At 44.9% G+C, this 14,655-nt stretch overlaps 1 protein-coding gene and 1 pseudogene across 1 annotated transcript in view; both read left to right on the top strand.

The window, feature by feature from the left end:
• The window catches only part of LOC126424577 (E3 ubiquitin-protein ligase siah-1-like), a 71,018-nt gene extending 56,603 nt beyond the window's left edge, over nt 1-14,415 (top strand). Inside the window, exon 2 of the mRNA XM_050087320.1 lies at nt 13,560-14,415. Within this exon, the coding sequence (XP_049943277.1) occupies nt 13,585-14,415 (831 nt within the window). The 5' untranslated portion in view covers nt 13,560-13,584. The remainder of the gene's footprint in view (nt 1-13,559) is intronic.
• Nucleotides 11,118-11,235, top strand: LOC126425646 (5S ribosomal RNA; annotated as a pseudogene).
• Nucleotides 14,416-14,655: the final 240 nt, after the last annotated feature.

Raw genomic sequence — 14,655 nt, forward strand, 5'->3', positions numbered from 1 at the left:
TAGAATTGGGGAGAAGAGGAGTTTGTGGCACAACTTGACAAGAAGAAGGATTGGTAGGACGTGTTCTGAGGCATCAAGGGGTCACAAATTTAGTATTGAAGGGCAGTGTGGAGGGTAAAAATCGTAGAGGGAGACCAAGAGATGAATACACTAAGCAGATTCAGAAGGATGTAGGTTGCAGTAAGTACTTGAAGAAGCTTGCACAGGATAGAGTAGCATGGAGAGCTGCATCAAACCAGTCTCAGGACTGAATACAACAACAACAACAATTATGGGCAATTGAAAGGAAATATATAATAAAATTGAATTTTGGACTTTTGAAAATAGCCACCCTTTGCTTCGATCACTGCCTTGCATACTCTCGGCATGTGACTGGTCAGCTATTTTCAGGGTTTCAGCTGGAACTCGTTTCCATTCTTGCTGCAGGATCTCCCAAAAGTGTGTCCTTCTCACGATTCCATACTTATAGATTCTCTTGTCCAACTCATATCATAGTACCTCGATTAGGTGGCAATAAGGGGACTAAGGAAGCCAATCCATATTTTCCTAAGTTTTCTGAACGTCTAGAGACTTCACATAGTTCTGACACAAGCGGAACGTATGTTTCAGGTGTTGTCTTGATGCAAGACAAACCCTTTCCCATTCAGACGCAAGCCAGATGTCTTGGCACGTCGCTGGTGAATGACAAACCTTTTGGTTCATTTTTCCATCTACTTTCACCAAATATCCGACTTTATTCCTTCTAAAAGGTCCCCTTGCCATCACAGAATCCGTGATTCACAGTTGGAATTATGCACTGAGGATTCAAGCGTTCATGGGGTAAAAGGAGCACGATTTGACGGCGTTTACTGCCAGTCATTTCGAACTTCAATTCAACAATGAGTAAGGCTCTTTCCAAATCCACTGATGTACATTGTTGGTGTGCCGTGGCCCACTGATGCCGTTTCTTTTTGTTAATAGGACGCAACAATGGTTTCCTTGCTGCTACCGAATGCTGGAGTTTGTTTTTTGCCAGGCACTGTCTCGCTCCAGGCTCATTCACTGGTGTATCCCCAATTCTGTTCAGTTCAGCAATCAATTCACGGACAAATCTGAATCTGTTACTTTTACTGGTCGCTACTAAGTACTTTTCCTAGCAATCTGACACTTTCCTGGTTGCTCCTGAGTGACGACGCTCATCATAGGAGCCTGCATCTCGATGCCGGTATATGGTCTTGACAACTCCACTGATGGTTGATATTTGTCGTACACTATCACTTTCGTGGAGCACAGTGATTATCCTTACCCGAGAGTCAAAAAGAATGTGGCATTCTAGGATCATATTCAATTACTTTCGCTGCATATGCTGCCTACTTTTGCAGTGTGTCCTACCTTCAAACAAACGGAACTACAACTGAACGAAACTGTAAACAACGTACACTCGTGTCCACTACTAGGGCCACCTGGCCTATTTAGTGAAACTGCTTGGACACGTAAAGCCAGTTCATATAAAACTGAAGAATACCAGTATGTATGTGGACGATAATTACCTGTAGAATACTGCAAGCGTCGTTACTAATCGTTATTTCAGCATTCTATTCTGTATTATAACCAATAACTCACTTATGTCACGCCCAACCTGTTCCGTTATAATTCGCAGCAGGGTGTTTCCAAACTTATGAAGGGTAGTGTATATTAAGAGGAAAAGACGACAATGTTATAAATGTAAGATAAGTGTATGGGAGCTGTTCTATAAGGGGACGGGGAAGCTTAAATGTGCATATACAGGGTCAAAAGTATTTAAACCGACAAACTCCGGGAGGTTGTAGGGGACATCAAAACAAATATTTTTCCCTAATGTCATTTTTTCCTATGAGGATTATTTAAACCGGTGGAGGCCGTATTCCGTTCTTCAGTTGTTAGAGGCCGTATTACGCTCTTCAGTTGTAGGCAACTGCTGTCCACCAGTGTAGTAGTGCATTGTCTCTGTTTACTAATGGAGTGATACACCTGGAGTGAGTACACTGATATGGTTGGTGCGTACTACATAGCGCACCACAACGGACGAGCTGCACAGCGGGTTTATCAACAACAATATCCTAATCGCCGTATCCCGCATCATACGACCTTTGCTGCTGTGTACCAACGTCTGCGTGAGACCGGGTCATTTAGCAGATTACCTGGACAGGGACGCCGTCGCACGGTAAGAAGGCTGCAATTTGAGGAAGCTGTCTTTCGGCATGTGGAGCGGCATCCTTCAATCAGCACTCGTGCAATTGCACGTAAAATGGGGACGAATCAGAAGAATGTAAGAACAGTCCTTCGAGAGCAATTGTTACCCGGCGGGGTCAGGGATTTTCTCTGCCTCGTGATGACTGGGTGTTGTGTGATGTCCTTAGGTTAGTTAGGTTTAAGTAGTTCTAAGTTCTAGGGGACTGATGACCATAGATGTTAAGTCTCATAGTGCTCAGAGCCATTTGAAAGCAATTGTTACGTCCATTTCACTTACAGTGTGTCCACAACCTGGAACCAGTTGATTATCCACCCACAGCTCAGTTTTTGCAGTGGTACCTGGAACAGTGTGAATGCATCCTAGATTTCCATCCTCTGTCTTGTTTACCGGTGAAGCAACATTCAGGCGTGATGGAGTCTTCAACATGCACAATTCGCATGTTTGGAGTGAGGATAATCCACATGCCACAGTTACTAGCGCTTATCAAGTGCGGTTCTTCGTTAATGTGTGGGTCAGTGTTGTTGGGGACTGTTTAATTGGGCCGTCTCTGCTACATTGGCCATTAAATGGCAGGTCGTATTACAATTTTCTCGCCAGAGCATTACCAGAATTGCTGAAAGACGACCCGCTCCCTACAAGACAACGCATGTGGTTCCAACATGACGGGGCGCTGGCACATTTCCGTCGTCGTGTGCGTCGATTCCTGGACCGACGGTTTCCAGAAAAGTGGATTGGAAGATGTTGTCCTGTACCATGGCCTGCTCGATCCCCAGATATATCCACTCTGGACTTTTCTGTGTGGGGAGAGATGCGCAACCTTGTTTACGCAACTCCTGTTGCAGCAGAAGAGGATCTGGTTGCACGGATAGTAGCAGCAGCAGGAACAATTCAGGATACTCCTGGGGTTTTTGCCCGTGTCAGAACATCATCCGACGGTGTAATCTTTGTTTACTTATCTATGGAGGCATTTTTGAAGATCTACTGTAGTTGAAATTGGATTGTGTTAATGTGTTGTCTCTTGGCCCTAAAAAAATGGAAAAATGTTTGTTGGTTTAATTAATTTTCCGCCAGAGAAATCTTCCTCTACCCGTTTAAATACTCCTCATAGGAAAAAATGACATTATGGGGAAATATTTGTTTTGATGTCCTCTACAACCTCCCAGAGTTTGTCGGTTTAAATACTTTTCACCCTGTATACCCATGTTCAGGAAAAACAGAACACTCTGAACGACTAGAGACAGGAAGTTCATATTCACAGGACACATACATTAGTATGTTCTGCAGAAATGATTAGTACTTCAGTCGCCTCGGTTCAGCATGTGTCCTGTTGCCTAGTAGGCCCAGGGTCCGCCAATGGCTCTGATAATTTGTTCCACGTGTGAGAGAGAGCATTGACATGTATAAGGCACGAATGGCGTCCTGTGGTGCGTCCACCTTGTTCCAAAGATCGTCTGTGGTGGTTGACATTGGGTCATAGCAGTGCACTAGTCGTTTCACCATATCCCACACATTTTCGGTTAGCGACAAGTCTGGTGATCTGGCGGGCCAGGGAAAAAGGCTGACGTCCTATGACACCAAGAAGGCATGTGATCGTGCAGCAAATGTGGTCGTGCATTGTCTTGCTGAAACATGACGTCTGGGGTGTTGTACAGAATGGGTATGGCTACAGGTCGCAGGATGTCATTTACGTAGGTCACATTGGTCACAGTACCCTAGACATGCACCAACTGTGGTTTGTGGCTGTACTCATTAGCATCCCAGGTTGATGTTGCATGTCTTGTGCGAATGCAGTCACTGTGGTGGCACCCCTCTGTCTGTGGTGAACCAAAATGCGACCATCGTTTTCAAACAAATACAACCAGGATTCGTCCGAAAACACTCTCTTATGCCATTCCTGTTCCCTGTGGCATCGTTCCACACACCATTGCCGTCTAGCTTGTTTGTGAGCATTCGTCAAACGTAAGCAGAGAAGTGGACGACGCGCACGTAATCCACGCCATAATAAATGACAATGGACTATCGCCCCTGATAGTGTACGATGTGTTGCACTGTTCCACTGTTGCACCAGAGCCAAGGAGGATATAGATCAGTTCAGCAATGCCATTCGAACGAGGTGTCGATGTTCTCGGGGGGTGGTCTGGGCGGTGCGACCTGACCCATCTCGTCATGTTCCAAAGCTTTCCGTGAAACATTCTGCACAGACCCGTTCCATTGCGGATGCATTTCGTCCCACACGAGCAGCGATTTCCAGGGTTGACGCATCACATTGTCTCATGACAATAACATGCCCTGTTACAAATTCACTGATTTGATGGCACAGTTCACGCATACAGCTGTGAGGTATCATGCACATCTGCCCAGGTCACACTGATCCATTACCTTTGGTTTATAGCGACAACGACACATTTTACCAGTAGGTGTGATACGTGTTACAAACCGGACACAATGGGAAGGACCAGGCCCCTTTGCTTTTTTCTTTTATCACTCGTTTATTACATCAGATAAATACACATTTTAAGACAAAATTTAACTACATGAAATATTGCCCCCAGTAAAGGTTAACATAACCAGTGACAAAACTTAGTTGTCTTAAGGGTTTCTGCTGGTAACAAATTTTAAGGAGGCAATGTATGGTTTATCAATATAGCTCAAACACGTAGCTAGTGATTGAATCACGACACAGACACTTCAACAATTTCGTTAACAAATAAATAGCGTGAATTTGTACTCACAGTAATCAACTAATCAACAGCCTTGCCATTGAATAAGTAGTAGGCCATTTGGAACGAATTAGCAACACCCCACAACTAGGGGAGTTAATACCAACAGTCTTTAAATGTCTTGCTCCCCATTAAATAAACAAACTTACAATAATTCAATGAATAACAAATCAAACACACTACGCTCCACTAAAACTCTTCAGTGGAAGCCAAGCCAAAATGAAGATTCCATTAACTGACTAGCACTGAAGTCACACTAAACCTCATCTCTGTATTTCCAGACACACATGGGGGGAACTTACACAAGACAAGATTCTGAAGGGAGCACATCAGTAAAACCGGTATTGGAGCTAACTCGTGCCACTGAAAATGAAGGTACTAGACCTGAGCACAAGATGGTATACAATGAGGTTACCTTAGTGCTATACTGCGCTCCAAAATATTAATTCAAATGGCCAATTCAAAATTAAGTACACATAAACCAGCATTAATTAATGAGGAGTGACACCAGGTCGCTCGAAGGGATGAAAACACTTAATTGAAAAGACAAATGCCGGAAGCGGCAGTAACATCAAACACCTTCTCCGAGTTTTAACCAGGAGTCACTTCCCGCTATACAAGTAAACATTTAACCAAGCACAAGGTAGAAACCCCAAAGAGAAAATTCAAATAAAACCCCCAAAAGATTATAAAGGACAGGGAACCACAACTATTTAAATTTAAAAGAATTAGCTCTCCCCAAAGGGAGTGTAAACGCGAAGGCCACGCTTAAGAGGCCACCAAAATTGGTTACAAAAGGTCTTATACATTTGCTCCTTTTCTTTAAAGAAACACAAAGCTGCTTAACTTCTGCTGGACGTCCGGTATGGTTCGTGTAGGATACACCAGGCAGCAACCGAAGCTAGGCGGTCGCAAGGCACGGCGAGCAAAATCAGGAGAGCAGACAGGCAGGCAGCCAACACATATCCTCCATGCTGAACCGGCAGACCGCGTACAACCAACTCCACATATACGCGGTTGCTTCCCACCTCGTACCTCGCGGCGTCTCAGCAGGTAGCCCGAGCAAACGTAAACTGCCACTCGCCCCGCGAATGCCGAAAACAACAAGGCAAGCAAAGATAAGAAACATCGAAGGATCGATAATGGACATCCAAGAGACTGGCGTGTCAGTAACGAGCGCCACAGCTCAGGTGGTGTTGCGCCACGATATTGACGTTGACTTTGAACCCATGGGCCGACATGGTTCAGCTGCTAATCATTCCTGCAGAACATACTAATGTACATGTCCTGTGGATATGAACTTCCTGTCTCTAGTTGTTCTGTTTTTTTTCTGAGCATGATTGTGTTAGTGCTTCACTGAGCTGGGGATGCTGGCTGTCATACATGCATTTTAATATACCTGGTAATACATACTGACTAAACAAGAGGTCTCAGACTGATGTGCAACTACTTGTAAAAAAATAGTTCCATCTAATAGCTAACTTCTTTTATGAATGATGAAGTATATTCCCTTACAATTCATGTAAATGAATCTGAACTCACAGTATGCTTTAGCTCAGAACCAGATGCTTACTCGTAGGCATATTACGGTAGTTCATGCTTTCAGTGATAGTAAAGAACATCAGTTCTGGGTATCTGTAATGCTCCCTCTCACTACAGAGTATGGAAAAACACGAGGGCATGGGAGGGGGGAGGGGGGACATTGATCCTTATTGGCCCAGGGGGGGAGGGGCAGAGGGGGGTTTCCCGCTTTTTTAATATGCACAGGACACCTGTGGTAGTCTTGGCACTTGTACTTCCTGTAATGACTTGCCATCTCTCATTCCAGCCAGAGAGATTCATAGCTAGGTGGTGCTGTCTGTCTCATGACCAGCGCTGTCAGTCATTCTTCAGCTGGTTTGAGACCTGCACAGCAGTGCACCCGCTCACCATGCTGAGTCGGCAGCACCCTCACAATGGACACATTGTGTTGTCGACAGCGTCTTCATTGTGGTGTGGCTTGGTGTTGGGCGTCGAGTTTTGGGAGTTCAGGCTGCGGTCTCCTCCACGTGTATTTAGAGGACAGTGCGCTTCTCTCCTATGAAGGGAAAAATTCTTTGCAGTCTAGATTTTTGTGGTTTTTTTTTCCTTTAATGAGTTTCGATTCCCCCTAAAGGGGGCGGGCTGGCAGCAGCTTAGTAGGCTGCTCTTCAGCTTACAGAATTTTTAAAACAGGAAGAAGGTAATAAATAATAAAAGCAGGCCATAAAAACGGTGACATAAATTGTAAAATGGCGGAAAACTGAGGAAGTTAAGACATAAAACAAAGGGTTGGTGATGTGGAAAATTGTGGAAGTTAAAACATAAACCAAAGGGTGATGCTAATAAAATACACAGGAAGCAGACAGGTAAAATAGTAGACCGACAATTAAAAAAAACTCAGCCACAGTCTGGTTTCTGTTCACAAGAGATATAAAAATCACACCCAGTGACAGTGATTTCTGTTCGCAACACTTCGGAAGAGACGCACAACACTTAAATCACTGCACTAAAAAGTTGGCACGAAGATGACACACCACAACCAAGGGCAGATGGTGGGGGACCTGGACAGACGAGGGGAAAAAAAGAGGGGGAAGGAGAGAAGAACGAAGTTGGGGGGGGGGGGGGGAGCAGACGTGACAGGGAGTGGGGAAAGGCAGATGAGGGGAATACAAAAGGACTCAGGGGACAGAAGGGAGGCAGAGAGAGGGTAGGCAGGGAAAAAACAGGATGGAAGGAGGGGAGTGGGAGCCTGGGAAAAGGACAGAGGAAAGGGAGATTCTTGTTGTATTGTTTGTGGTTTGCCCGCATTTCGTGGTCGTGCGGTAGCGTTCTCACTTCCCACGCCCGGGTTCCCAGGTTCGATTCCCGGCGGGGTCAGGGATTTTCTCTGCCTCGTGATGGCTGGGTGTTGTGTGATGTCCTTAGGTTAGTTAGGTTTAAGTAGTTCTAAGTTCTAGGGGACTGATGACCATAGAAGTTAAGTCCCATAGTGCTCAGAGCCATTTGTTTGTGGTTATTTATGAGTCTGCTAGGGGCTCTCTTATAGTGATGTCACACACTAATAAAGCCAGTTACATACTTTTTTGTTGTGCTGCGTAATTTGTTTTGTTAGCATATCACACTCTTCTATTTGTTTAATGGGGTATTTCATTTAATTATATGAGGTTCATTCAAATGAAACCTGGTCGCTGCGTCTACCTTTGCCTTACACGTAAGGTGGCACCATGTAACTGCAGGTACGGTGGCGCCTTCTATTGGCAGAGAGACTGAAGCGTGTGCACCGTTTGATGTTGCATAGCACCAGTGTGGTTTCACGACGTAGAGAAGGTGGTCACACAAGTTATCGTCCGCTACAGAACATGCAGGAGAGTAAGCAGGAACAACGAGGAGTTATTCAATTTTTGGCGTCGGGGGGAGTTGGAGGCCATGAAATGTATCAGCGGATGAAGGTTGTGTACGGTGAGTACAGTCTGAGTCGTTCTAGTGTTGTGGAATGGCGCAAACGATTCCTTGAGGGGTGCGACTCGCTGGAAGACGATGCTCGTCCTGGGCAGGCTCATCCACAGTACAGTCCCGAACTTCCACCATGCGACTTCCATGTGTTTGGACCTCTAGAACAAGCTATTCGCGGAAATCGATTCGCAATGGACGACGAAGTGTGTGACTGGGTCCAGGTCTGGATCCGACAGCCGCCTACTAGCTTCCTCAAGGATATAATAGACCAGCTAGATTTGCAATGGGATAAATATGCCAACAGTTTTTGCCACTATTTTTGAGTATGTGCACTGTGTATAAATACATTTTTGAGTTAGTAAAATAGTTACCGTTACTTTACACTAATGACCGGGTTTCATTTGAATGCCCCTTATATACTGTGCTAGTTATTCAGTCATGTATTCAAATACTGGGTGATCAAAAAGTCAGCATAAATTTGAAAACTTAATAAATCACAGAATAACGTAGGTAGAGAGTTACAAATTGACACACATGCTTGAAATGACATGGGGTTTTATTAGCACCAAAAAATACAAACGTTAAAAAAATGTCCGACAGATGGCGCTTCATCTGATCAGAATAGCAATAATTAGCATAACAAAGTAAGACAAAGCAAAGATGATGTTCTTTACAGGAAATGCTCAATATGTCCACCATCATTCCTCAACTGTAGTCGAGGAATAATGTTGTGAACAGCACTGTAAAGCATGTCCGGAGTTATGGTGAGCCATTGGCATCAGATGTTGTCTTTCAGCATCCCTAGAGATGTCGGTCGATCATGATACACTTGCGACATCAGGTAACCCCAAAGCCAATAATCACACGGACTGAGGTCTGGGGACATGGGAGACCAAGCATGACGAAAGTGGCGGCTTAGCACACGATCATCACCAAACGACGCGCAGAAGAGATCTTTCACGCATCTAGCAATATGGGGTGATTCTTTTTTTTTTTTTTTTTTTTTTTTGCTGTAATAGAACACCATGTCATTCCAAGCATGTGTGTCAATGTTTACCTCTCTATCTACATTAACTCATGGTTTATTAAGTTTTCAAATTTATACTGACTTTTTGATCACCCGGTATATCTTAGAATGGATATATCATATTTGGGGAAAATTGCACCTGCTGCAGAATACACTGTGGCATCATTTTAGTATAATGAGTCAATCAAATACTGTAATGTCCAAGGGACCTGCCTCCTCCCGCCCTCTTTTTCTTCCTCTCTCTCTCTCTTCTCTCGCTCTCCCTCTCTCTCTCTCTCTCTCTCTCTCTCTCTCTCTCTCTCTCTCTCTCTCTCTCTCTCACACACACACACACACACACACACACGCACACGCACACACACGCTTTCCAGTGAGATGTAGCTGTATAAAACGATCTGCAGGAGGTATTACTATTATTATTTAAATCATCACCTATTTATAGTCATTCTGAAAAATTACATTCCTTTCATTGTAAATAATAGCTTTCAGCTATCAGTCGACCTATTCAAATTTTATTGGCAGATCTATATTTCAGCTAGAAAATAACCATTCTCAATGCACTATCATTCTTGATCAATGCATGTAATGCCTGCTGGTCGGGCTTCATCCACAGTTCATCGAATACTACAACTTTTTAAATTTTATCGGCAGTTCTAGATTTCAGCTAGAAACTAACCATTCTCAATGCACTATCATTCTTGATCAATGCATGTAATGCCTGCTGGTCGGGCTTCATCCACAGTTCATCGAATACTACAACTTTTTAAATTTTATCGGCAGTTCTAGATTTCAGCTAGAAACTAACCATTCTCAATGCACTATCATTCTTGATCAATGCATGTAATGTACTACTATTGTACTACTACTGTAGTATTCAATGAACTGTGGATGAAGCCCGACCAGCAGGCATTACATGCATTGATAAAAAATGATAGTGCATTGAGAATGGTTGGTTTCTAGCTGAAATCTACATCTGCCGATAAAATTTAAAAAGGACGACTGATAGCTGAAATATACAAGTCAATATAACAGTCGCTGAGTGCAACAGCCTTCTGAATGTAAGGTAACCTGATTCCTTTCGTTGTTGAAGAAGGTCCATTTCACTCACTCGCCACGTATGGAAAATCTTGCAATCTTGCATGTCGCATTCATGCCACCATTGCTCCAACATTTTCACATTTAACACTCCAATCACTGCTTCACGCCTGTTGACATGCAGTTTCGATCGGAGTATGATAAGTGAGGGCCAATATTTGCCCTCAATATTACAACACATCAGTCCAGCCACTCTTAACTTCCTCCAATCCCTTCACATAAATGTGCTATTCTGGTGTAGTAACTGCATGTATACCATTCATCACTGCCTCATACAGCTGAGCCCAGCTTTGATGGTGCTGGTTTTTCATCAACCACTCTACAATGGTTGCACCCAGCACATAGTAGAGTATCATCCAGTGCAGACTGAAATCACCAAATGCAACCATGCTACTTCAAGGACAACCCACCATCTGAAATGAAACTTCCTTCGTAACAAATCAGTTGTCTCTGTTGCAGAATCTTTTGGGATCAAAGAAGACATCGGCCATGCTTCTGGAATAACACAGCAATGAACAATCTCATGCAATATCATACTCTATTCCTTGGTGTGAGAGAGTTGTTTTCCCTCCCACCTTGAGTAAGATGAGGCAACGGCCTTGCCGCAGTGGATACACCGGTTCCCGTAAGATCACCGAAGTTAAGCGCTGTCGGGCGTGGCCAGCACTTGGATGGGTGACCATATAGGTCGCCATGCTCTGTTGCCATTTTTCGGGGTGCACTCAGCCTCGTGATACCAATTGAGGAGCTACTCGACCGAATAGTAGCGGCTCCGGTCACAGAAAACCATCGTAACGACCAGGAGAGCGGTGTGCTGACCACAAACCCCTCCGATCCGGATCCTCATCTGAGGATGACACGGCGGTCGGATGGTTCCGGTGGGCCACATGTGGCCTTATGATGGAGTGCTTTCTTTGAGTAAGATGCCTTCCTCTTGCACACTCAACTGGGAACAGACACTTCCATATGCATCCAAAACGATTTTCTCCTGATCTCTGCTGCTGCTATTGGCAGTTAGAACGTGAATGACGATTCCCATACAACTGGATTTATATTATGAAGGGGGGAGGGCGGGGGCAAGGGAAACTTAATAGCTAGTTGCCCAGCGGGGCGTGACCTCATCCTAGAGCCCTATCTTGGCTTGTATTTGCACACTACATGGCTGACCATAAATTTTGCCTTGTATTGAACCTGTGGCTGGTACCCCTCGCTTTCCTAGCGTTTTTAGTACACGCAATTTCCCAAGAGGCTTGACCTCGTTGTCTTAATGGTACAGCTTATGCGTGACCTTCAATTTCCTGTCAATTTTAGGTCATACAATTGGCAGTGTACCAGGTAACAACGTTATTATGTCACCGGATGTGACGCGCCATCTAATGTTTATCTTTGCTTGTATTGGTACTGCTACGCTATTGACAGGTCTTACAAGGGAACCTCCCCATCGCACCCCCCTCAGATTTATTTATAAGTTGGCACAGTGGATAGGCCTTGAAAAACTGAACACAGATCAATCGAGAAAACAGGAAGAAGTTGTGTGGAACTATGAAAAAAATAAGCAAAATATACAAACTGAGTAGTCCATGCGCAAGATAGACGACATCAAGGAGAGTCAGGAGCGCCGTGGTCCTGTGGTTAGCGTGAGCAGCTTCGGAACGAGAGGTCCTTAGTTCAAGTAATACCTCGAGTGACAAGTTTAATTTTTTATTTTCAGACAATTATTATCTGTCCGTCCGTCCGTCCGATGGGAGGTAACTGCGTCGTAGTGTGGGGACGCTACACCTAAACAAACTGCGAAACAAATCATATGTTTTGACAGAGCACAGGGAAAACTGTGCGACTGTGAAACTGTTGCATTCATTTGTAGCAGTTTATGTGACAAACTCTTATGTTTTCATCACTTTTTTGGGAGTGATTATCACATCCACAAGAAAACCTAAATCGGACAAGGTAGAAGAATCTTTTTACCCACTCGCCAAGTGCACAAGTCCTGTCATGTGACGAACATGCCGTCACCAGTGTCGTATAGAATATATCAGACGTGTTTTCCTGTGGAGGAATCGGTTGACCTACGACCTTGCGATCAAATGTTTTCGGTTCCCATTGGATAGGCACGTCCTTTCGTCTACTAATCGCAGTGAACAGAGACGTCAATGAAAGAACGGACAGATCATAACTTTGCGAAAATAAGGAAAGTAAACTGTTCACTTTTTTTTGTGAATCTCATTTTGTTCTAAATTGTACGTTGACTATGTTCGTGGCGGACGTCCTATGATACTTGCTCTAGTTGTTCATTGATCCGTTCACTCAGTTGTTTTATTACAGAGGGTAGCTAAATCCTCTGACCGAACACGCTGAGCTACTGTGCCGGTGTTCACTCGAGGTAAGACTTGAACCAAGGACCTCTCGTTCAGCAGCTGCTCACGCTAACCACGGGACCACGGCGGTCATGAGCTCACACTCTCCTTGATGTTGCCTATTTTACCCGTGGACTACTCAGTTTGTATATTTTGCTTATTTTTTTCGTAATTCCACACAACTTCTTCCTGTTTTCTCGATTGATCTGCGTTCAGTTTTTCAAAGCCTATCCACTGTGCCAACTTATAATTAAATCTGAGGGGGGTGCGATGGGGAGGTTTCCTTGTTAGAGGTAGCTAAAGACATCTCGATTCGTCAGGTGCAGACTTAACATTCACGATGGTGCCAATAACGAATTATTGTGTGAGTCTCCACCTTATCAATGGCCCATGCACAGTACTATAGAGTGGGGATTTCAATGCGTTGCAGGACTGAAGACATGTACCAGCTCTCTCTTTTTTCTCTTTCTGTCTCTTTCCGTCTCTCTTTGTCTTTTTCTGCTATCTCTCTTTTTTCTGTCTCGTTTTCAACTGTACTATTTCTCTTTGTCTTTTTTTCACCTCTCTTTGTCTTCTATTTCTGTGTCTCTGTCTTCTTTTTACATCCATATTTGTCATTTTTTCTGTCTCTCTCTGCCTCATTCAGTCATTCGATGACAGAAGTCCATTTCTTCCAGAAACCTTCTGGATACGTGCTACACAATGGCCCACCAGGCGGAAGAGCTGTCAGAGTCGCTCGCGTGTGTCTACCTTCCGGATACCCACTGCACAATGGAGCGACAGATGAAAGAGCTGTCGGAGATGCTTACGTGCCAGGTGTGTTGGGAAACACTGACGCGCCCTATTTACAGATGCAAGTTCGAGCACCTGATGTGCCACGAGTGCTTCCCGACGCTCAGGAAGTGTCCCTCGTGCCGAGAACAGCTGGAGCCCAACCTGCGCTCTCTTTCCATGGAGCGGGTGGCGGACATCGTGCGTATTCCGTGCAAGTACAGCGAGGTGGGCTGCTCGGAACTGCTCCAGCCCAAGTGCAAGCGGTGCCACGAGGAGAGGTGCGCCTTCAGGCCAGATGCGAGCGTCGTCCAGTGCCCGCTGGTGTACTCGTGCTGTTGGGCGGGCAGTCGGGCAGCTGTGGAGGAGCACGTGCGCCAGGACCACCGAGGCGAGCTGGTCGCGGCGCCGGATGGTGCCTTCAGAACCGTTGCCCCATTCGTGAACCTGCTGGAGTTCGACTCGGCGCTCTTCGTGCTGCGGGCAGAGTCCGTCACGGTGGAAGACTTCACATCGCATTACGTGCACGTGGGCCACGTAGCACAGGGCTCGCGTGCGGCGGGGGCTCGCTACCTCTTCGAGGTTCGGCAGCACCCGGATGGGGAGTTCTACAAAGGACACGTGACCGACTACAGGCAGTCGCTGCAGGAACTGGGGGCCAACGGTGGCTGCCTCTCATTTGTCACTCAGTTCGATCAGCCCGATGACGTCTCTTACACTGGCACGATCAAAAAACTTCCCTTCAAGGTTGTAATCGAATGACATGTGTATGTAGTCACTTTACATAAGAATATACAGCCTACAGTTGCAGGTTAACTTTATCGTTTACCTAGGTGTCAACGTTAGTAATAACATAAAATATTATTTAAATTTTTGCCTAAAACAAGCCATGTCCTAAGTCAACTTTATAAACTTGATGCATAACAATAAGGTTTTGTCACTTCTATCAAACAAGCTGTAGCAAATTCACTTCAAGCCCATTGTATGGGCCTCGTCGTGTCA

This window comes from Schistocerca serialis, chromosome 10 (genome assembly GCF_023864345.2).
Source record: "Schistocerca serialis cubense isolate TAMUIC-IGC-003099 chromosome 10, iqSchSeri2.2, whole genome shotgun sequence".
Classification (NCBI taxonomy): Eukaryota; Metazoa; Arthropoda; class Insecta; order Orthoptera; family Acrididae; genus Schistocerca; species Schistocerca serialis.